A 23777-nucleotide genomic window follows, 5' to 3' on the forward strand; every position below is an offset into this window, starting at 1 on the left:
ATACCTGCCATCAGGATTTTATATTTTCCCCTTCCTACATATAAAGCTGTGAAAACCTCTTCACAATCAGCAATAAAATTCCACCTTTTAGTACAGACATTACATAATAGCGTAATGCAGTTTAACAGACAATACATTATAGTTACTCCTTAACACCTACCTTTGGTCTGGTTGATTAATGTTCTGAGCTCCCAACTTCGCCGGGATGAACCACTCGAATCTCCTTTTGGATACAATGGCTCTAGAGAAATAATAGTGTGAGCACAAAAGTAGCTTTATCTCATATTAAGTGTGCCACTATATTCAGCAGAAGCTGAGATCCTACACCTATAGCAATATATGCTCTTGGAATCAAAAATTAACTTCTCTTTAGAAAATAAGTTATGAAATAGAATTTAATTTATATATAAGCAGAGATCCCCCTCCACAACTGAGGGAAGCACTTCAAGACAGGTCACTCAGAATCAAATACGCAAGACACCTACAGGAAAACAATTTTCTAGGGTTCCTTAGAATAAGGCCTGTATTCATTCCAACCTAAGCCAGCTTCCTATTCATACAGATACATAAAAACTGGAATAAGCACAAGGCAGACAATATTTTCAACATTTGCTTAAAAACAAAGAAAAAAAACCCCATACCTCTTAATATAAATTTTTAAGGCATTTCTCTCTTTGAAATCCAGTGTGGATGACCACAGTATGAACTCTGATGCAGATTTTGAACTTCCTTTTATTTTGCACAATCTTTCAAGGTATTTGTTGCAATTAATACCACATATACAGGGGCTGGGAAAACCTGAAGGAGGAGTCCTAATCAGGACATTAATCACACACCCAGTCCCTTCCTCCAGGATTCAATTAGCAGCAAGTTTATTTCTAATATGAATATTGCAGTGATAAAGAACTGGACAGAAAACACTTCACTGTCCTGAAGGGTCCAGTTCATACCTCATTAACAGTGTTTCGGAATTTACTATTAAATGGGTTATATAATCCAGAAATCATGTTACTAATTTAATTTTGAACACTGGGACTTAGTAAGACATCAGGAAATCTCTTCAGATACAATTTAGAAACAATACGAAAGGCAAGAGAATAGCAGATATGTCTGAAAGGAGAAAAACTTACTCTGACAATATAAGCCGTAAAGTTAAAAATCTTACGATTTTTAAATGCGAAGAGGTGAAAAAAACTTTTGAAAAGGGTAAGAACGGGGAACAGAGAGAAATAGGTTAATGACATAGACCATCTGCACATCCAGGTCACAATTTGTTAATGTGACAATCACCTTCTCGCTCTTCAGTGGGACTGGAGTGACGACTAAGGGATCTGAACTGCAACTCAGCTGCTATTGAAGAAAGTCGATCATTTTCAGGGACACTGGAACCCCTGTTAAAAAGAGCCACCATACTAATTAATTTGTCATTGGTATTTAATCAGAGCAGTGCTAATTAGCTGCAGTTTTAAAGAGACAGAACCTCTGCAGCCTAGGATATGAACTATGAAAGCAATCCGAAACAAAAACTGATGCTGAAAGGTAAACTGAAACCCCTTTCTTTCTATGCTACTTTTCCCTCAAATGAAGACTTTTCATAGGACTTTAGTTATGCCACTCTATGAAAAAGGCCTAAATTTCCAAAGCATAAACTACTTCAAGCTGTCCTTGCCCATAGCAACAGAAACCATTTTCATGCCTTGTAATCTACTACTAAGACAGCTGTTGCAGGATGCAGCTTGTGCCAGGTTTGGCAATACAATCAGAAGTGATTCAGCTGAGTGATAATGTGAGGCACATTATCAGATGAATTCATACGTGCCTACTGCACTGCAAATACAGTCATACTCCATAGTGACTAAGGCAAAACTAATGGGAAAAGACAAGCTGGTTGGCAGGAAGGACACTTAAAATGACAGCAGCTTGACTGCTTGGAGGCCCTAGGTCTTCCAGAAAACACAGAGCAGAATCAGATGCCTCAGAATAAGAGCCAGATGAATAAGCATGCTGAACAGAAAAGAAAACAATACTGAGAGAAAAGAGACTTAGATCCTTAGATCTTCAGGCACCTTTCTCCAGCCCCTGACACTGATCAATACACTCAGGTTTTAGAGATATAAATTTCTTGTGAAAGTCTTTCTACCATAACTCCCTTTTGGACAAGGCTCCCTTCCAATTTTTAAAGTATGATGGGGAAGAATTGTGACTGATCGCTCCTTAAATATAATGCTTTAGAGGTATGAGCTAAATGTTACCCTAAAGTGGGCAACATTGTTAAATCCTTCAATGAAAGCTAACAACTATAAAAAGATGAAAAATATCTGGCATCACAAAGTGCACACACCTATGAGAGGACTTCCCTACAGTCCTATAAGCTGCTTCCAAATTGTATCTGAGTATCGCATAAGAACAATTTAAAAAAAAAAAAAAAGAGAGAAGACAATCTTGAGAACAGAAGCCCAAACTGAAGACACTATTCCTATGCAAATGTTCTCCATATGATGTTTGCTTTGCACTCCCTACTACTGCCCAACTAGATTTTATAAGTTTGAGCAGGAACTGAAACTGAACTAGTGAAAAATCCTCATTCTTCAGGAAGTTGAGAGTTTAATCAACAAGAAGGATAAGGTGGTTTTCAGCACATACAGAGTAAAAATTTCTGATGACAAAATGCTTAAAAACAAGCAAAGCTAAACCACCTCTAAAATGAGTCAGCAGCTGAACAGAGGACCTTAAGTATCACAGCTTTGAATGTAGCTGTCTAAAACCCATTTCAAGCCTATCTTAATCACTCAGATCTTTTATTGTTTGTGTCCAGTTATGGACATTAATAGGCAAAAAGTATAGTAAAAGAGAAGAACACTTGATAAATTTTGGGTTCAGGCCTGGATAAATAACAAAATTATGAATAATAACCCCAGCTAGTTCAGAAATTAAACAGGTTATTAGCATGAACATAGTGTAAAAGTATAAAAACCAGAAAGCTCAACGTAAACAATGTATCGCTGCCCTGGATTTTGATTTCTAGTTATCTTAAATCGATTTTTTTTTTGTTAAGAAAAACTTCACCAGAACTATGGTGGCATTTGTGCACTGTGCACTGCCTAGTACAACTCATCTACAAAGTTCCTAGATTCCACTTTTTATAGATATTTATTGCTAATAATCATGTCCTAAATGTCTAAAGAGTTTCTGGAAAGTGTACAAAGTTTCTGTCTTTGTGCTATTCCAGCAGTTGGACTCCACACCTTGCATACAAAACCACAAAACGCTTTCTTGATCCAAAAGATTCCATTTCTCTTTTGGAGCACAAATAAATGAAATCCATAATTAACACTGCAATGTGTTAAAGTCTGCAACTTTCTTTTAACCATACTAAAATAAAAAATGCTAGAAACGTTATTACGTTGTAGTATTTTGCTTTCCTCAATAAACAAAATGCCTAAAAGTCCCCAACAGCCTCCAAAACCCTGTCTCTGCTTTAGTAGTTTTCTTCAAATTCTTCCTAGCACATACAGGGTATTAAACACTACTTAAAAATCCAGATAGTGCATTAAAAAAAAAAACAACATAAACCCATGGGATATTTTATGAACAACCATCAGAAAAGTAAAATCTGAGAACTCCAAGAAAAATACAAGTCTTTAAAAAACAGGTCTAGACAATTTGACTAAAATGCTGCATTCACAGCAACTTTCATGTTACAGTCCATGAAAGCAATATGCATTTGACTGGAACTAAGAGGCAGAATTCTCATTTCTTTCCTTCTTAATCACTATCTTCTAGAACTACAAGAAAATGTCAAAATGGCCACCTTGACACTTTTATCAATATTTGTGTAGGACAAACAGGCAGAAAACATTAAAAGAATATACCATCATATTCAAGTGTGTCAAATTATAAACCTGACAGTTGCATTGAGTGGTATAAAATCACAACAAGGTCTACAACTATTAAAAACTAGCTTCCTACCTCCCTTTTGAAAAATTAACTAACTTTAAAAATATGCCTTGGATCAAAGTGCTGTACACAGCCTAGAAAAAATATCCCTTTCATATGTTGTGTAAAGACTAGCTTAACTATCAAGTGAACAAGTTCTGCAACGTCAAAATCATAAACACCAATTAACCATCACACTGTCAGCTTATTAAGCTGCCAGAACCCCTCAGTGAAAATTCTCTAGAATGTTACTTACTTGAAAGGGGTATTCAAATGCTGCAGACTACTGCCCACTCTGTCTTTTTCAACAGGTAGTTTAAAAAAGAAGCATGAAAGATAGGTAATAAAAACATGTTGTTTGAATGACAAAAATTCAGGATATATATTCAAACAAAAAAAAAAAAACGCTTGGACGCACAAGCTATACATCTAGAGGCTACTGTATGGTGCAAGTCATATCTTAGCATAAAAATAAACTTGCAGGAAAGATTGTATATAAAAAAGTGGTGACTTCCTTCCTTCTTCACAGCTTAATGCATGATTCTGCTGCGCATCTGGTAACAAAGCAAACCATGACGTTTTGCTGACAGTCACCATCAATCTGTTGTTCCTTCACTACTTGTTTTCTTTTCTCTGCAGCTGTGTGATACAGTCAGATGTGTCTTTATTCATGTGAATCTCTGTCCAAAGGAACTTTTGGTACTCTGCAGCAGAAATAAGAATCTAAAAAGCTATTTATAAATCCTAAGACAACATCACTGTGTGAAGAGCAGGATTTTCAGAGTTGGGGAGGGGAAGCACGAAGGGGGAAAAAAGGAGTAAAATTGGGAGGCATGTCAATGGTCTGACTGTGGTATGGGAAGAAGAAATACCAACTATAACAGCCAAACTGAAGGTCAAAACTCAAGAAAGATAGGTTTGTCAAAAAAAAAAAAAGTTACTTGTGACAATATAGGAGTGGTTTCTGTTACATATCCTGATACAGGAATGGTTTCTTTCATATTTATTCTGTACCACCCTAAGAAGCCAGAGGTGTAGCAAGAAATTATTTAAAAAGAAAAAAAATCCTTCTGAAATCTCATGAGTTTAATTTTGCATTTGCCACTACATTATGTTTCAAAATATTTATGGCAGACAATGACAATACCAAAACTATTAGCTAACATGAAAAAAAAATTGAAAATCCTTGGGCTTATCTGTATCTTATAGTTATCTTAGTGATTCTATGATTCTAAGTGTTAGTTATCAATATTAATTATTTAGTAAAGTTATACCAATGAGCTGACTGGCATATGTTCATTTCATGGACATTTTTACTGAGCAAATTTGTAATTTACATCAGAATTGCATGCTTTTAACTACCACCTTGTTCAGATATTTTGAATCTGAAAGTGGTCTTATCATCGATTTCCAAGACACGATTTCGCTCAAGTCAAACATGAATGAAGGAGCCAGTGGAAGACATGATGAGAGTGCAAATGATCTACTAGGATGCACGTATGTGAAGACAGTTACATGGGTGATGTATGTAGGATGAGACTGCTACGTCACGGAGCGGAGCTACCTGGTATCATTTGCACTGCTGACAGGTTTGGGTTGGGCTGAGTCGCTACCGACGGGAGCGGGGCGACTGACAGCAACACCGCAATGGTTCCGCGCGTCACAAGGGACACTCCGCGTGCTGTGGCAAGAAGGAAAACTTCAGGAAACAGTTCAGTAAAAATAATGTTTGGAGTTGAAAGTTTGTATAATGATGTCTGCGTTAAAAGGTTTTCAGTACGTAAAGAATTACGCCAAATAATTCTGCGTCTCACAGGCTTCATGAGCTGCCAATACGCATAGTAATAATAATCCTCAAAATAAAAATCTTTAGAGTAGTACTAGTTTCTGCCAACAGCTAAGTGACTTGCAAAAAAAAAATAAATAAAAAAATCAGTGTAGACTTTGTCACTGTTCTTATCTTCTTGAAAAATAAGGCTGTCTGTGTAAAATTATGCATGGCAATGTTTATTTTGAAATTTTTTAAAACTGTTTTTGCATTAATTCTCATGCCAACTCTTTCAAAGGAAGAGAAAAGATCCATTGTTTTAAGCTTATTCACAGCAGGTTGGTAATGACGCAGAAATGCCACCATATTTCAGAATGCTACGTTTTTAAGTTCTATGTATGCTAAACTACAGAAAGCACTGTCACGGGGTAGTTATACAGATATTCAAAGAGGGGGAGGAAATAAAAGTCTTGCTAATGAGCAGTTTTCACTGAATTACAGCTTTTTACATTGAAATATTGTTTTCAGGAAATACAAAGGGGATAAGAATGACTTCAAAGTGAGAAAGCATGCACCAATAAAAAGGGGGGTGGGCAAGCATCAAGAAAAAGAAACCATATTGTCCTTAAAAATACATCGATAAAGTCCAGATCATTTACATGCTAATTTTTTCTATTTGCTTTGCCCTCAACAGGAAAGAAAAGGCATTCCACTTACTGACAGTCAGCATAGCCAAGAGGGGACAAACCAGTTTGAACGCTGTATTAACACTAAGTACCTGAAGCCTTCAGGCGTGGGGATGATAAGATGAGGATTTGGTGGATCACTATGGCACCGAGGCACTTTTACAGGACGGGGACTGTTTCGATGAACAGCTGCAAACATAAAAATGGATCAAATTTACTCAGATGTCAGAAAAACTCTGCTAGGGCCATTTTAAGACACAAAATTAAAACAAATTCCTATTTTACAGAATTAAGTGTGAACTGGCACATTTCTTCTAATCCTTTAAGAAAAATACAAATTATTCCAATTTTAATTAAATCAGTTGGATGTATTAATACTTTTCATATTATCGTATCATTTAACTCATCCATAAAATAATGAAAATTCTCCAGTAATTAAAAACTAGCAACTAGAAAATGTGTACATACTTCATTAAAACTACAACTTCGTTATTTCAACTTCACAAGTTAAAGATAATTTGTTATCTTATTGCAAAATAAATATGAACAAACCAAGTAATACTTTAAAAAAACCAAACAGCATCATTATGTTTCCTTTGCATCAGAATTAGCTTTCTCAGACAATAATGGAAAGCAAAATGAGCTGAGGGAAAAAAACACAGATGACAGTTTTACCCATACTAATACCCTCCATGACAGTCTGCCCCAAGGAAGTGTTACAAAGGGACAGGATAAAACCTAAATGAGCCATCATTATCTTCATGCCTAGCTTATTCAGTGCCTCTAACAGCAGTCTGCAGTGTCTTTCCTCAACTCTTCTTTTAGTAGTCAGAAAAAATATTGCACCAGTCACATCACAAGATAGCTGATCAAACCATGAGTCAGTACTTTCTGTCAGGCTAGGTTCACCTCAGTGAGCTGAGTTTCTGCCTTGTTTGCATTACTAGGACAAGTAAAAGATGCCAGGGCCAGGTGTTGGTTGTCCTGTTATAATTCACAAATATACTAGTGGAAGACCCAGAAGGCAGAACCTAATCCACCTAGGTGGACATAGGCTGTTTCACAAAGCAAAAGACAGGATAAAACACAAGGCAATACCCAGTCATGTGCCCAGAGGCAGTAGTGTGAACACAAGTGGATACTCAGCTTTGGAAAAAGAGGTAAAGATCACAGTGGGTTTAAGTCCCTCAACATGGTATGCAAATGGAACTCGAAAGTCTTATTTTTCTCCTCCTCAGGAGATAGGAATGGGTATCTGCAATATCTACAGCCAGAATTCATGTTTAGCTATGTTTATTTCACATGTATTAAAAGTTTTGGACTGCTGTTCAAGTCTGCACCATCCATGTCATCCCTGTGCCTCTGAGACAAAAGCTGTTGAGCAATTTAGTTTTGTGTGATCTGCTGTGTCTGCAGTAGCATTTATAAGAGTTTCAATACTTTGGCATCATCATGCTAGTCATTCACCTAAAATGGGCCTCCCTCTCAACAACAGTATCAAAAGTGAATGTAAAGGTTTTACATCACAGTACAGAATTTGGATACATTTTATTTTAGACTATGCTTCTTTCCAGAGGACTGGACTGACTTTTATTGCCAAAGATTTCTCAGCTATAAGGCTTTCTCACAGAGATTATATCAAAACTGAAAAACCTCCTCTTGCCAGAGTCAAATTACCCTCCCTTCACGTCTTCTGTCATCAAGCCTACCCAGGAAGTGGGCATCAGGAGAAAGAAAAAAAGATGACATGGTATTTTGAAAAGTAAACCAGTCAATGGAGTTGAGAAGAGAAACAGCGCTGAAAAAGTTGTGTAAAAGGGAAGAACAGCTGAGGAAATATTCTTTACTCAAGATACACAATCAAATATGTTGATTTCGCTCTAATGAAATCAACATTTGTATCTATAAAGATATATTTTACACTATGACAAAACTTTATATTGAAGAACTATTTTACACAGCTCTATCAACAAACCCCCATATATAACTCATTTGTACCTCAATGACATAAAGTCCATCAAAAATGTAAATACCTGCAGTGCCACAATGAAAGTTTAGGAGAAGGAGCTGTAAATGCCTTCTTAAAGGCATTTACATGAAAGTAAAGTTATAATCACTTTACTCAACCTTTAAGAATCACAGCCCTTTCCCAGAAGATTTGTAAGACTTCACATGAATTCAAGGATAAAATCAGAGGAAAGCATTTGTAAAGCCTTGAAATTTCCAGAGTAAAACTACCAGTCGGGCAATAATGGTTTCACATGAACAATCACAAAAAGATTAAATATACTTTTATTGGGTATTTCTAACATTTCAAAAGTACTTTACAATCAAAATTCTGTAACAGCAGCAAAGCTCCAGAACAAGTGCCAGTAACTGCTGCCTTACCAAGGTACAAACCTGTAACAGGACTGTGAGGTTTTCCAATAACATGGCCAATGCACTCATTCATCAGAGCTTGTAAACTCTAGAAAAAACAAACAAAACATTGTGATGTTTTGTTACAAGAGGGTGGATAGTCATATGGTAAAGCTAACAGTAATAAAATTACACCAGTTAAGTATGTAATCTGTCAAGTAAGCACCCTTGTATTCTACCTATTATACTAAACTTTTGGATCCGCATTAGGGTTTTGGTTTAACTGATTTTCTTTTTAAGCTAGGAAGTCTTAGTTTTGTCTTGCCTTTTGTCCTTGTCAAAATTACATAAGAACTGAACAATGACATATCATAAAGAACATTTCATAATGTAAAGCTAGTGGAACTTAAAAATATCCAATGTTAATAAAATTAAAATCAAGCTTGCTGGAAAAAGCTGTAACAACCTTTTCTGCCCTCCCCCTCTCCCCACCCCAAGAAGATACCTAAAAAAACTGGGCGAGTGTGATGGCCTGAATCACAAGATCAAAGTCTGTAAAACAACAAATATGAAGCCCTACATATTAAAAGAAATTCAATTTTCTTAGGTACCCATGAAGCTAGCAAAACTTTCATGGAAGGGATTTTAATAGTTAAAATCATGGAACTGGTGCTCAGGCAATCTGAACTTAATTATTAGGTGTACTATCCACCATGTATGTAACCCTGGACAATTTATTAAATCTTCCTCAATTTACTTGTCAGAACAGCAGAGATATAATTTGTTTTCCCAATAAGGTAGTAAAATTATGTTCTTTGGTAGAGCTGCTATGAAGGCCACTCATATATGCCAGTCACTCAGACTAGTCAAGATTTCTTCCAGAAATTCAAAAACGTAGTGAACACCAGGAACTTGAAGCTAGACTAACAAAACCAAGAACTAAAAAAGTGTTTAGCTTGGGTCTGGCATATCTTACCAACCCAGACTGAGCTAGAATATCATCAGGAAATGCAGAGTTTAAATCTAGATCATCATTCGTCCAAGGCATCAGGTATTATCTGATAGACAGATAGATAGATAGATAATCTCTCAGTAAGAGATTAGGACTGACATTGCCATTTCTAGGTGAAATGCTGTGACCTGTGCTATACAGATTAATCAAAGTGACTTCAAGTGATTAACTGTATTTCAGTTTTGGAAATTAAGAAAGAAAAAGTTCAAAAATGCAGTTAAGGTATTGGGTTCCCCCTTTCTCTACCACTTGTTCAAAGTCTGTTTTAAAAACTGTGTCAAAGACAAAAAAAGTTGAGGGGCTACTTCCTAAAGCCAAAGTATCTGTGTATTCCAAACCCAAGCTTAACTTTCTCATGAAGACAGACAACCCTCACTCAGCAGCACACACAAAAAGGGCTAACAAAAAACTTACTAGAGAGCTCCTGATAAAAATACATGTGAGAAATGACTAAACTACATAATTTCCGTATTACACAAGATTATTGTGGTTGGCATTTCATAACACATCTCGAAATTAATAAATATCAGAGGTGCTGACACTCACATTCTGCTATTTTGTGGCAACTGTGCTTTCCCTTCTCTATAGTATTGTACCAAGATCAGAGAAATAAATTCTCAGAATTTTTATTTCCACAGGAAAAGGAGGAAAGCAGAGCACACAAAAAAGCCAGTTATAGTATACTATTTTTTTCACAGTATAAATGAAAGATGCTCTAGAGTCAGTTTCATGTTGGAATATTTTGAAGAAACATCTTTAAACAATTGTGATTTTGTATTCATACCCATAGACAAACTCTGGGTGTTAACGAAGCCTCAGAACCTTACATTTAGAAATTCACTATGACAACTACAAATTCTAACTCTGTAGAAAAGCTGCTGCCAATTTTCCCAAGACACAAAGGGAGGTGGCCTCCCCAGACAGTACCAGTAACTTGTCAGCAAATTGAAACATTATTACAACAGTCACAAACCTACTCTCTTTAGAATCTTACCAGCTGAAGAGATATCAGCATCAGTGATATACAAGAGCGATTTTTTAGAACTGCATCTACATTCAGATATTGTTTTATAAAAAGTACCCCTGAAAACATATACTGATAGCTTTACAAGCTTTTACAAATAAACACAAGCAGAATAACTTTTTCCATACCAAGAAATCATCTTCTGGGAGAGCTGAAATAAATGCTGGCTCAATGGCTTGAAGAAAATCAAAACCTTGAGTTGCCCATCTATCTCAAAGAAAAAGAAAAGACAGAAAATGAAGTCCTCTTCAGCTAAAGCCATCATAAGAGTTTCAACCATGTCCAAGAACAGTAAATGACAGTTGGACTAATGTAAATGGTAAAAATTTTAACTTTTATTAATATATTTGCCCAGTTACACACAGATTAAGTCTGTTTTTAGCAAAGGCACTGCCAAATAAAGTGAGCAGGCCATGCTAGATATCTCAACCCATATGTGTGCTATCTTCAGGAAACAGTATCATCAACTCACCCATAGTGTGTTTCAGAGCAACAAGCCAAACCACTACGTTCCCTGCCTAAATTCTCCTTTCTGAAACAAGACTAAAAGGATGCTAAAGATTTCACAACTATCTGATCAGCAGTGACTGTGCATCAGTGGTTTCATGTCCTAGACTGGTAAAGTAAAACAAGTAACTTGGCTAGAGCGAGTTGTGTCTTCAGCCACTTGTTCTCCCCCATTGACTCCTCTTAAACCTACTAGAATTGGCAGCTGCAACCGACAAAATATCAATAAGATCATAGGATATCCTGAGTTGGAAGAGATCCACATGGATCATCAGAGTCCAACTCCTGACTTCACACAGGGCAATATAAGAGTTAAACCATATATCTAAGAGCATAGTCCAAATGTTTCTTGAACACTGAGAGGCCTGGGGCCATGACCATTTCCCTGGGGAGCCTGTTCCAGGGCTTGACCACCCCTTCAGTGAAGAACTTTTTCCTAATACCCAATCTTAACCTCCCCTAACACAGCTTTAAGCCATTTCCTCAAGTCCTGTCAGCAGAGAGATGAGGAACTTGCAGACAGCAACTGAGTCTCCTCCTCCCTAAACTGAGCAAACCTAGTATCCTTAAGCACTCCTAATTACATCTTGCCCTCTAGTCCTTTCACCACCTTTGTTGCCCTTTTTTAGACACATTGTAATATTTTTATGTCCTTCTTAGACTGGGGAGCCCAAAAATGCGCACAGTACTCAAGGTGAGGCTGCACCAATGCAGTATGCTGGTATGGTGGCACTACCACTCCTTCCAACTGGTTAGCTATACTGTGCCTAAGGCATCCAAGGATACAGCTGGCTCATTTTGCCATCAGGGCCCATTGCTGACTCAAAGTTTACCATCAACAAGAACCCTCAGATCCCTTTCTGAAGGGCTGAACTTCAAACTCTTGGCCTCTGATCTATATGTACATCCAGGGTTACAGCACCCCAGGTGCAAAATCTGGCATTCATCCTTGTTGAATTTCTTAAGGTTGGTTATTGTCCAGCACTCATAATCTATTAAGTTCTCTCTGTAAGGCCTCCATACCCTCGAGGGAATCAATGGCTCCTCCTAATTTAGTATCATTGGCAAACTTGTTTTGTACGTACTCAACTCCTATGTCCAGATCATTGATAAAAACACTGAAAAGAACTGTCCCTAAAATTAAGCCCTGAGGAACACCCTAGTGACTGGCCACCAGCCAGATGTCACTCCATTTTCTCCAACTCTTTGAGCCCGAGCCTTCAGCTCTTCCAAAAACTACCATGGCAGTAACAAGTTGGCTGTTACCTGGGTCGAGTGCCTCGGCCACTCTCACATTTTGTTAGCACATAATTCATCCATTTTCTGGCAAAGCTGATATACTTGTCTCCAATTTTCTGCCTGAATTCTCCAGACATCAGACGAACAACTTCTTTATGGTACTGTAAGAAACTAAAGATTACTTTTCACATATTAATAAGAACAAAAGTACCGTTTGCAATATCCACTGGAGTATTTGCAGGCTAAAAAAACTATAGTATGTTAAGTCACATCCTATTCTTAAAGAAAATTATTTTATGCAAGCAGTTGCTTATTTATAGGAAAAAAATAAAATCAAGAAATGTTATATGATACAAAATATGTTACAGTGAAGGGCAGCACTGAGCCATGCTGCATTCTTCTGTGCATGTCAGGCAAGTGTTGATGTTTAATAGTGTACACATAATTGAAGAAACATCCTACATGAACTCTCAGTTCTGTAATGAGAGACTGAACTGCAAAGTAGTGTTTATTTTTAGTTATACTGCAGGTAACATTAGGGGATAGTTATACATGTATATTTAAAAAAATCAAATAAATACTGTTTCTTATAAGACTATCCCTAGGAGTATGTTAGGGTATGATACAATCTTAATTTTTTACAATGTGCATAGGAAACAAATAGTGAAATAGTTCACTAAAAGCATCTGAGCATAACACAGTGCTTGCACTCTAAGGCAGGCACTCAAAAGCTATATGCACTGCATTAAGGAACCACCATAAACTTTGAAAGAATGCCTCATAGTACACTATTATGCTATTCTAGGCTGAAAAACTGTAACAAGCCAAGTTACACCACAGAGTGGTGGAGTGACTGTCCTTGGAAGTATTCAGAAAATGAGTAAACACGGCACTGTGCGATATGGTTTAACAGGCATGGTGGCATTCAATCCAAGGTCGGACTTGATGATCTTGGAGGGCTTTTCCAACCTTAATGATTCTGATTTCATCTAAAATGCTATCAAGAAGCAGAGCCTACAAGACTACATCTGAAATCATCAAGTTCTTAAAAGCTTTTTAGAGTTCCAGGCATTGCTAACTTAACACATTTATCAGATTTAACAGATTCATCTGTTGTTTTCCAATTATTTTCATGTAAGACTTCTGAATTAACCCGTATTTTTATGATGTTCTGCTAAATTGGAAGGTCACAGTTGACTAGAAATTAGCAAATGTGTGGCCCATGTACATGAAGGACTGGAAGGAGGATCCAGGCAACAACAGACTTGTCAGTCTGAAGGTTATGGAGCAGATCATCTAGAGTGCCATCATGAAACAAGCACAGGACACAACCAGGTGATCAGGCCCAGCCAGCATGGGTTTGTGAAAGGCAGGTCCTACATGACTGACTTGATCTCCTTCTATGACAAGGTAATCCAGTTAGTGAATCAGGGAAAGGCTGTGGATACCATCTACCTAGATTTTAGCAAAGCCTTTGACATCAGTTTTCCACAGTGCCACATTTTCTCCTCGAGAAACTGGTGGCTCATGGTGTTGACAGATGCACTGCCTGCTGCATAAAAAAAATGGCTGGACGGTGGGACCCAGAGAATGGTGGTGGGTGTTGCTACATTCAATGGGCATCCAGTCACTAGGGATGTCCCCCGGGGCTCAGTTTTGCAGCCAGTCCTGCTTAATATCTTTATCGATGATTTGGACAAAGGGATCGAGTGCATCCTCAGTAAGTTCACAGGCGACACTAAGTTTCACAGGAGTGATGATCTGCTGGAGGGTAGGAAGGCTCTGCAGAGGGATCTGGACAGGCTGGATTGCTGGGCCAAGGCCAATTGTATGAGATTCAACAAGGCCAAGTGCTGGGTCCTGCCCTTGGGTCACAACAACTCCATGCAGTGCTACAGTCAGGGGGGAGAGCAGCTGGAAAGCTGCTCAGTGAAAAAGGTAGTGTGGTCAGTAGCCACCGAACATGAGCAGCAGTGTGCCCAGACGGCCAATGGCACCCTGGCATTTGTCAGCAATCGTGTGGCCAGCATGACTAAGGCAGTGATCGTCCCTTTGTACTTGGCTTGCACTGGTGAGGCTGCACCTTGAATACTGTGTTTAGTTCTGGGCCTCTCACTACAATGAAGACATTGAGGTGCTGGAGTGTGTCCAGAGAAGGGCAATGGAGCTGGTGAAAGATCTGGAGCACAGGTTTTATGAGAAGTGGCTGAGGGAGCTGGGGTTGCTTAGCTGGAGAAAGGCGGCTCAGTGAAGATCTTTTTGCTTTCTACAGCTACCTAAAAGGAGGTTGTAGTGAGGTGGTTGCTTCTCCCAAGTAACAACCATTAGAAGAGGAAGCAGCCTCAAATTGTGTCACGGGAGGTTTAGACTGATATTAGGAACAACTTCTTCATTGAAAGAGCGGTCAGGCATTAGAACAGGCTGCCCAAGGAAGTGGCTGAGTCCCCTTCCCTGGAGATATTTGAAAGATGTATAGATGTAGACACGGTTTAGTGGTGGACCTGGTAGTGCTGGGTTAATGGCTGGAATTGATTATCTTAAAGGTCTTTTCCAACCTAAATAATTCTCTGGTTCTATTAATTATTTGTATTTCCACAGAGTTATTAATTACCTTATTTGCACCAATGCAAAACCAGAAATTTCAACTGGTTCTTACCAAAACTACTAGCCACACATGTAATTAAGTTTTAGTTTCCTTACCTCAAACCCAAAATTATAACCCTGAATCATGGCTTCCCGGTAGTATTGCTGCAAAGTGGCAGATTCTGATTCATCAACTTCAGCATCAAACTCAGATGTGAACATGTGATCAACTCTATCAATGGCACTGCTTATCTTATTGCATAGCTGTAATGCATCATTCTGAATAACAACAAAAAGGGATGGAGAGCTAAGTGTTAGTCTTGTCAACAGGAGAATATAACTAAGACAAACACGAAATCTAACAATTACATTATTTTAAATGAAAATGTACTTTAATGCCACAAGAATTCATTCATCTTGGAAAAACAAACACTTTCCAGCAGTTGCATTAAGCAAGTCTTATAATTAACTTAAGTACTACAGTAAAGTTTGTTTGCTTGCATGAGATTAACTTTAAAAACAAAGACAGCAAAAGGACGAGTGGGAAACCAATAAAAAAAACCCCCAAACGAAACAAAAACATCCAACCAAAACCAGACAGATGGGAAAGGAGAAAATGAGTTTTACTACCTATAATGCAACCAAGCCTTTGGTTATATTTTCACCTTGGTATATGGATACAGATTCTACTGAATGCAAGGACTCCAGGCCGCCACTTCAACCTAAAAAATCTTTGCTTTTCTGGGTCCTCCAAAGTACAAACAAAAAAACCCCCAAACCCACCAAAGAAAATCCTCATGCAACAGAAACAAACAAACTAACAAAAAAACAAACCGTCATACACAAAATAAAGAGAAACAGAAAACCCAAGCCAAAACTGAGAGAAAATAAACAGACTACCCACTTTTACATCCCAAAGCAACCATCTTCAAATATGGGAAAAGTTGTTTCTTGCAGATAATTAATTTTGACAGAATTTCTTTTTAACAAAATCATACATTTTCTTTCAACTCAATTGTGCTCTCATACAAAGATGCATTCATTCTGTTGCTATGAATATTTCATTTGCATTATGGACTTGTTTTCCAATTACCAAGTGCAGAAATGATTACACCAATATAGCTCAAAAACGCACTCAAGTCATTTGCAAAAACAGAAAGAAAATTGTACTGAAAGTTACGTCCACAGAGGATTGGCACATACCTTACAACTGCAGAATATGCAATTGAATCTTCTTCCACTTTTTACTTATCAGTGAGCAAAGGGCCATCAATTTTGACAAATAATCTCAAACTGCTTACCTTTAGCTGTTGTAGAGCTTTGGCGATGATTGGTTGGCTAGATGTCTGTTCCTGGCGCAGAGTTACGAGCCCTTCAATAGACTGCTGGAAAGCTTTTCTCTGACTCACAAGGTGGGCAGACTGAATGACTACAAGGAGGAGGTTATCAACCTAGAAGAACAAGACATCACTAGTTCTTATAAACAAAATTGCGTCTATAAAAACATGTCCCATATCACCAGATTCCAATCAGTTATTTTTAAATTCTAAAATATCAAAGACCTCTCTTGTCACTTATTCATGAAGACATAGAAAAGCTTGATGCTGGCAACTAAACCAAATAAACTGTCATCTTGTGAGCAGAGTTCCATTAGGGCAAATGCCACAGCAAGTTTCCAAGGGGAATATACACCTATTCACTTCTGGAAAAATCTGGGAAACACTGTATAAAATTATCTTCAGATTAGTTATATAGAAAAGAAGAGGCAGCTAAGCAAAAGTATTTTCTCAAAGCAGATGGAAGTAACAACCATCACAAAAACAGGTTTTATCCAAGAAATGCAATATACTTCTGGACGAAAGCCCGGTATTAAGCAGGGAAAGGCATAGATTTAACACACAATATTTGCTCAAATTTTGAAAATTATCAATTTGTAAGAATAGGTTTTGGAAACCAGACCTCTGATACTGCAGAAGTCTATAAAAGCACAGTCCCAGATAGTGCTGCCTTTGCTGTAGCACTGAGTCATGTACTAAGCTCTGCTGATTTCAAGCTATAGACAATGCATCTGCAACAAGTTACTCACAAAACAGGACCTACTTCATCCCAGTTTTCAATACCTCATCTCCAAATATTTTCATGCCCAAAATTCTTCAAGTGTTGATGGCATTCTTTTATTTGATGAGTATTTTTTAAATAACACCTTACACCTTCTCTAGTTTGCAATCAAAATGTGGGGGTTTTTTTAAACACAGGACACAATCTTTCTGAAAGACTTCTTACTTCCTAACCTTTCAATTCTGGATTTAAAAAAACTAATGACAGTGCTATACACATACAAACACATACAAAGACAGTGTTTTACGTGCACTTAAATATGTCAGAATACCATCAGCAAAGCAAATTTCATCTACTGGTGTTTTCATTTTCTGAAAGAAAATACTAACTTTGCTGGAAGTCCAATGAACTTCTAAGCACTTAATCAAAGGGTACTATTTATTGTTCAATCTGAACAACAGGCAAACAAGAAGTAACATACTTGCACATTAGAAACAGCAGTACGTACAGGAGTGATTTTTTCAACTGCCTGTAATTGCTAGAGCCCTCTGAATGCTAAAGGCCATGCACAGTGACATGGAAAGTCACTCTCTTCACGGACAGTAGAGTCCACTTATGGTAGGGATCCACATGGTATGCATGCCATACCAAAAGGAAAATTCACTTAGCTTAACATAAGGATGTGAGAATAGGGGGGGCAGGGAGCTGCAGCTGGCTCAGCTGCCAGAGTGTGGCAGAACAGCTGGCAGGGAACCCCTGTTGGCTTGGGATGAAGGAAAGTATGACTGGAAAGATTTCTTCCTGCAGAATTGTTGAACATCCAGTAACTTCCACAGAAACTTAACATTAAATGTCACAATTCATCCAAGATCAAAAGTAACTGGTTTCACGCCTCAGCGTGTGGAAAGCGCACAAACACAACATGTTCTTGGAGACTGGTGACTTCTTAACAAAAGGTACAGTTTTCAAGTCTTATCCACACTTCTGATACTGAACACCCAACTAAATATTGGAAGTATCTCTTTACAATAAAGTCCAACCCTGAAAAATGCACATTGTAGAGATTAATCCTGCCCAGAAATGCTACAATCCCATTAATATTTGCATTTAACACAATTTATAATCAATCCTATCCCTAAATTTAACTTTATTACCTACAAAAGGACACATGCCTCACTTAAATTACTGCAGTTAATCTGACAGGGTAAGCATTCATAGAAGTCTGGAGATCACGAACAGTGGGGAAAAAGACCAAACCCACCTGCATGGTGCGCAGCGTATCAACAGTTTCTACCTGTGGCACTACTTTGACCGGCTGACCCTCCCATGCACTCCAGCTGTCATCTAATTCGTGGTCTTTGTCACTGTACTTGGTCATAAGCAAATAGGCCTCATATGCAAGCTCATCTGAATCCTTGGAGCAATCCTTTCCAGCAGCTGCATTAAGGAGCTGCAAAATCACAGATTTTTCCCCTGCAATACTATCTGGTACAAATACTTGTAAACTCTCGAGTCCAGGAATTTGTATCTGTAGAAAAAAAATTAAAATCTCTCAGTCTCTTCTATGATACATAAAATAGATAAAATAGATATATGTAATCTTATTTAAGCAACAGTGAGAACTTCCATCCTAAAAAGCTGTACTATATGCATACTAAAACAACACATCCAGTCATTTTTGCACTAAAATTTAAAATGCACTATAATTAATAATTTATTTTTCAATCCACTAGATCACCAGTTTTTAGTGACATCTCTCCTTGTACCTTCAATTGATCCTTCTACATATTTTTCTAAAGGAATCTTGTTACAAAAAAGTCCACTTTCACACATACACTATGTATCTGTCCATATATAGGTATAATATATACATACACATTTTAAAAAGTAAATTAGTCAACACTAATTTAAGATTTATGATGCACACATTTTTAAGATTGCAATATTAAAAGAATAAAAATTTCGTTCCGAATCCACACATCTCTCAATGGCTACAAAAGATAAAAGTAAACAAAAATCTGGCTCAAAAAGTATCAGTTGCTCTTTTAGTGTTAATGAAAGCTAGATTAATTAAGTTCACTAAGAGAGTTCTCTTTTAATAAAATACTACTGATTCTACTGAAAAAATACTGATTGTATGTGTCATATTGGTAGCAATACTTTAACCAAGTCAGGCATCAGAAGCAGACTGAAAACAGTGAAACAGTCAATACTTTGATCTGACATGAGGTAATTGACTCACAGTGAAGTTTAGTTCTCTCTTTTCAGACTGTGATGTCATCAAGCGAAGACAAAATATTGGACTCAACATTTCTACCATTAGGCAAACATACTTTAAAACCATTATTATCTATAGGTCAATGCAAAAAAATAGATGGTTGTTACTGAAAGCTAAATTAGATTCCCAAAATTAATGAGCATCTGACTGAAAAAATGGTTAAAAATGTAAACTCCCTACATGATATTAGAGGGCCAATATTTAAAGTATTCATCATCAAAATGTGTGTCATTTTGAGTGGTGAAACAATGGGAGAATTAATACATATAGAGAGATAAATCTTGAGAATCAAATAATCTATCTAGATCATGTAACCCACAGATGTTTCAAACTTGAGATTCAATTTTTTCTTCAAAACATGTGCATAAGAACAATGACACGATTTTAACTGAAAGGTCTACCAAAATTAATAGAGTGTCTTAAAGCTGCCAACAGTTGATACTTGGGGGAAAATATTTTTTAAAAGTAAACATATACTGATTTCCCTGGCCATTTTCTGATTCTTAAACAATTCACAGACCAGGGCTCTGCTGAGCCAGATGTTTCATCCATGTATTTAACAATGCTTTATGAACTTCTCTCCTATGAACTTGTTGGTCTCCCCTTGAAGAAATTTCTATTCTTAGCAGAAGTTTAAATAAATCTAACAAGAATTTTGTTTTGCAAAAGTTAGAGCATTATTTCCCAAATAGGAATTACACATATATTAAATGTATGGAAGGATAAAAAAGAACAGCAGATCCAAATATATTCGATCTGCTGAAGCAAATGACTTACCTAAATTCAAACTACAATAAAGACTTGCTGACCTAGGAATTTTTAAGGAATTTTGCAACACCACAGTTGTGGAAATTTATTGTGCAGTAAATATCGAGCACCAAGGGCTCAACTTACTTTTGCTGAACAACAGTTTTCTAGCAACAGTTATTTTGGAACAGAATATGGTCCACGCATTTCTCATGTCCTTAGTACTCTCAAGGAAGCTTGTTAGAGAAGACCTCCACTATAATATTTTTGCTTTATAGAAGTAAAACACAGGTCCATAGTCTCAGATTATCTACTTAAACATGTCCATTTACTGATGTATCCATTTACCTTATAAATTTGAAAGCATTTGTTTCATAGCACTTACTACTTAGTGTTATTACTCCCCCTCTCACAAATGAGTAAGTACTACTGAAGGAAAAAGGTTTTTCCTCAGTCACAAAGGGCATCTTTGTGAAAACAAGGGATTAAGACATGGATTTCCCAAAACACAGACTAGCATTCCCACTCACACAAACACAAGTACAGAAAATAATTTGACTACCACAATTCAATATTAAATTCATGATACTTCACATGTTGAGAGAGAGATGGCCCATTATAAAACAGAAATCACGTCAATATCCTTTGATATTTTTGCTTAGCATCCTCACTTCACTTTCATGCCTCTAAACCTTATTACCTATATGAATTTACCTTCACATACTCTTTTGTTTTCAGTGCATTCAGAAGATCTCGCACAGGGGCTGACAATGCAAACTCTGCTGCTATTTCAAGGTCCTATAAGTAATGACAAAACAAAAGAATATGCTTTCAGACTAAATTTTTTTAAAGCATATAAATAAGATGACACTCTGTTAACTTACCTTCCTCAGCATTTTCGCAAAACCAAGAGCTTTGGAGGCTCTTTCTCTAGCTTCATGGAACAGCTCTTTCAGTGCTCGGCTGGTCTCTATAACAGACCTCCTGAAACATTGGCAGAAATGAAGTGACAATGTTTTAATAAATAATATTGTATTTATATAGCCACTAGAAAATAAGAATTATTACATATATGTTAATAGATAAAGCATAGAGAAGATAAATATTTGCAAGCAGATGACAAATAACTTGAGCTTGTGCAAGCATATTTTTGATAATAAAAAAATTAATTTAAATATCATCACATAAACAATCTCTCATCCCCTCAACTAAAGAGAAGGTTACTACGTTTCAAACAAACGAAATGATAGTTCATTACTACTGCACACAAAAATACAGCAATAAAGTCTATGGAGCTTTGCATTTACAAAGTTTGTATTCTAAGAAATAAAATACATTATGTACCTGTCAGAGGTATATATACATGAGTAAGTGTGTTTGTTATTATTAAGCCGAAGGGCTTAATACCTGATTTCATCTGATGCAGTACTGTCATCGGCACTGGCCCAAAATTCATCACAACTGTCTTGTAGTCCAGAATCTAAAAAAATTCCCGTAGATTTCAGCAGCATTCCTGCAATATCACTGTAGCAACAGAAATGGGGGAACTTCAGAGTCTTACTCCGGTAACATGGCACCTTAAACTTCTTCCTACTCTATCTAGTGCAAGAGAGCTGTGTTGCCAAGTCCTCCTACAGAAACAAGCAGCATCTTGGGGCCCTCAGTTACTTTATGTGCACAGGGCTAGCATGAATGAGGACTTTCCATAGAAGCAGTCATTTCTGTTATAGCCAGAGTCAGGGCCACCTGCATATGCTGCATACTATAGCTACAGTCATTGTAACAATCCATAAATTCACAAAGACTATCAGCTGCTTACTGAGGCCTCAAGAAATCCAATCTGGGAACTCTAAACAAGTGCTGACTTGAATACCTATCTGGTACAAATCAACACCATAATCAGAGTAATTAAATAAAACCTACCAAAACAGTTTTCCAGCTTGAGCTTCACCTCCTCTTATATAAGGAGTTATTTCTTTGGTGAAATTCCATTCTTCCTCCAACAGATTTTTTAAACTATGAGATGCTTGAGGTAACTGCTGCAGCATTTGGATCCAGCTTCGCATATAATCAAAGTAAACCTGTACAACAAAAGAGGTAATTTAAACAGAAATTATTACCTAACACGTAACTAAGGAATAGAACTTCTCAAATCAACAAACAATCTCAATATTACACAATTTTTAGAAGGTATTTCTACAACAATTTTCACTTGCTATGACTGAAAATGAGCTCCACGTTTCCACACAAAAGATGCAATTTATGGCTTAGGAAATAGAAAGTGCTACTGAAGTATTAAATTCTATGTCTCCACAATACCTTCCTGAAAATATCGACAGTATCACCACCTTGGTTGTTGTACTGCTATTCACCATTTTATCAGTGAGTATCCACAGTGGCCAGAGTTTCTATATCTGTTATATATATAACAGTCTCTATATCTGTCATTGACTGAATTCCTCCAAAAGGTTTTATCAGAACACATCCTTCTGGATATGGATAAGTGCAATAAACAGCTTTCTGAAATTCTACATTACACTTTGTGTTCCTTGATATCAAGTCTAATCTCTCACCTTTATTTAAATACTACTGTTTTAAAAAATCCAAGTAAATACAATTGTTCTTCAAACATCTGCCCTTCAGGATCATATGGGATGCCAAAAAATTAACTGTAATTTGTTTCAGTTCAATAATCCATAACATACAGTAATATTTCTCCTCAGAAATGGTTAAGACACTTTCTATTGGTTTCAGGTATTTTCAGACAAGACTAATAATGCCAAGATCATAGAATCATAGAATGGTTTGGATTGGAAGAGGCATTAAAGATCATCCAGTTCCAACCCTCCTGCCATGGGCAGGGACACCTTTCACTAGACCAGGTTGCTCAAAGACCCATCCAGCCTGGTCTTGAACACTTCCAGGGATCGGGCATCTCCACCTTCTCTGGGCAACCTGTTCCTGTGCGTCACCATCCTCACAGTGAAGAATTTCTTCCTAATTACAAATCTAAACCTACCCTCTTTCAGTTTAAAGCCATTACCCATCATCTCATCACTGCCTTCCCTGACAATCACTAAACTCTCCATCTTTCTTGTAGGCCCCTTTTAAGTACTGGAAGATGGTCTAAGGTCTCCGCAGAGCCTTCTCTTCTCCAGGTTGAGCAACCCAAACTCAGTCTGTCCTCATAGTGAAGGTGATCCAGCCCTGTGATAATCGTTACAGCCCTCCTCTGGACCTGCTTGAGCAGGTCCACGTCTCTCATACTGGGGACAAACAAAACAGGTAAGGAATTTCAAAATTAACAAGATGAACCATTTTACTTTCACCTAGCCAGGCAATTTCTGCTATAAATTTATAGACATTTCAGATGCAGATAAAGGCAGGCATGGGGCATAAGAAAATTTAGGTAAAACAGTACATTTTCACCACTGAAAAGCACGTAATGGAAAAAATACGTGAATGCTCAGCAATAGATGGTGCCAACAGCTCTGCTGACAAAACACTAGTGGTGAGGTACTGAGGTGTATCTTGGGTTGTCTTTTTTGCCCCTCAAAATAATAAGGACAAAGCGTAAAAGA

General features: G+C 37.3%; 1 protein-coding gene across 4 annotated transcripts in view; it reads right to left on the reverse strand.

The window, feature by feature from the left end:
* Nucleotides 1-23777, reverse strand: part of MAP3K4 (mitogen-activated protein kinase kinase kinase 4) — a 71679-nt gene that overhangs the window by 15270 nt on the left and 32632 nt on the right. Inside the window, exons 6-19 of one of the 4 annotated variants that reach the window (XM_027686926.1) lie at nucleotides 22120-22277; nucleotides 21604-21720; nucleotides 21081-21180; nucleotides 20911-20994; nucleotides 18433-18699; nucleotides 16415-16564; nucleotides 15231-15392; nucleotides 12558-12691; nucleotides 10913-10991; nucleotides 8791-8857; nucleotides 6483-6579; nucleotides 5501-5617; nucleotides 1291-1391; nucleotides 161-241 (exon numbers count right to left, since the gene is read on the reverse strand). In XM_027686926.1, coding sequence (XP_027542727.1) covers nucleotides 161-241; nucleotides 1291-1391; nucleotides 5501-5617; nucleotides 6483-6579; nucleotides 8791-8857; nucleotides 10913-10991; nucleotides 12558-12691; nucleotides 15231-15392; nucleotides 16415-16564; nucleotides 18433-18699; nucleotides 20911-20994; nucleotides 21081-21180; nucleotides 21604-21720; nucleotides 22120-22277 — 1714 coding nt within the window. Of the gene's footprint in view, nucleotides 1-160; nucleotides 242-1290; nucleotides 1392-5500; nucleotides 5618-6482; nucleotides 6580-8778; nucleotides 8858-10912; nucleotides 10992-12557; nucleotides 12692-15230; nucleotides 15393-16414; nucleotides 16565-18432; nucleotides 18700-20910; nucleotides 20995-21080; nucleotides 21181-21603; nucleotides 21721-22119; nucleotides 22278-23777 lie in introns of all 4 variants that reach the window. The other 3 variants (XM_027686916.1, XM_027686941.1, XM_027686935.1) reach the window with 3 other exon arrangements.

This window comes from Neopelma chrysocephalum, unplaced genomic scaffold (assembly GCF_003984885.1).
Source record: "Neopelma chrysocephalum unplaced genomic scaffold, ASM398488v2 Primary Assembly neopelma1_23, whole genome shotgun sequence".
In the NCBI taxonomy this organism is placed as follows: domain Eukaryota; kingdom Metazoa; phylum Chordata; class Aves; order Passeriformes; family Pipridae; genus Neopelma; species Neopelma chrysocephalum.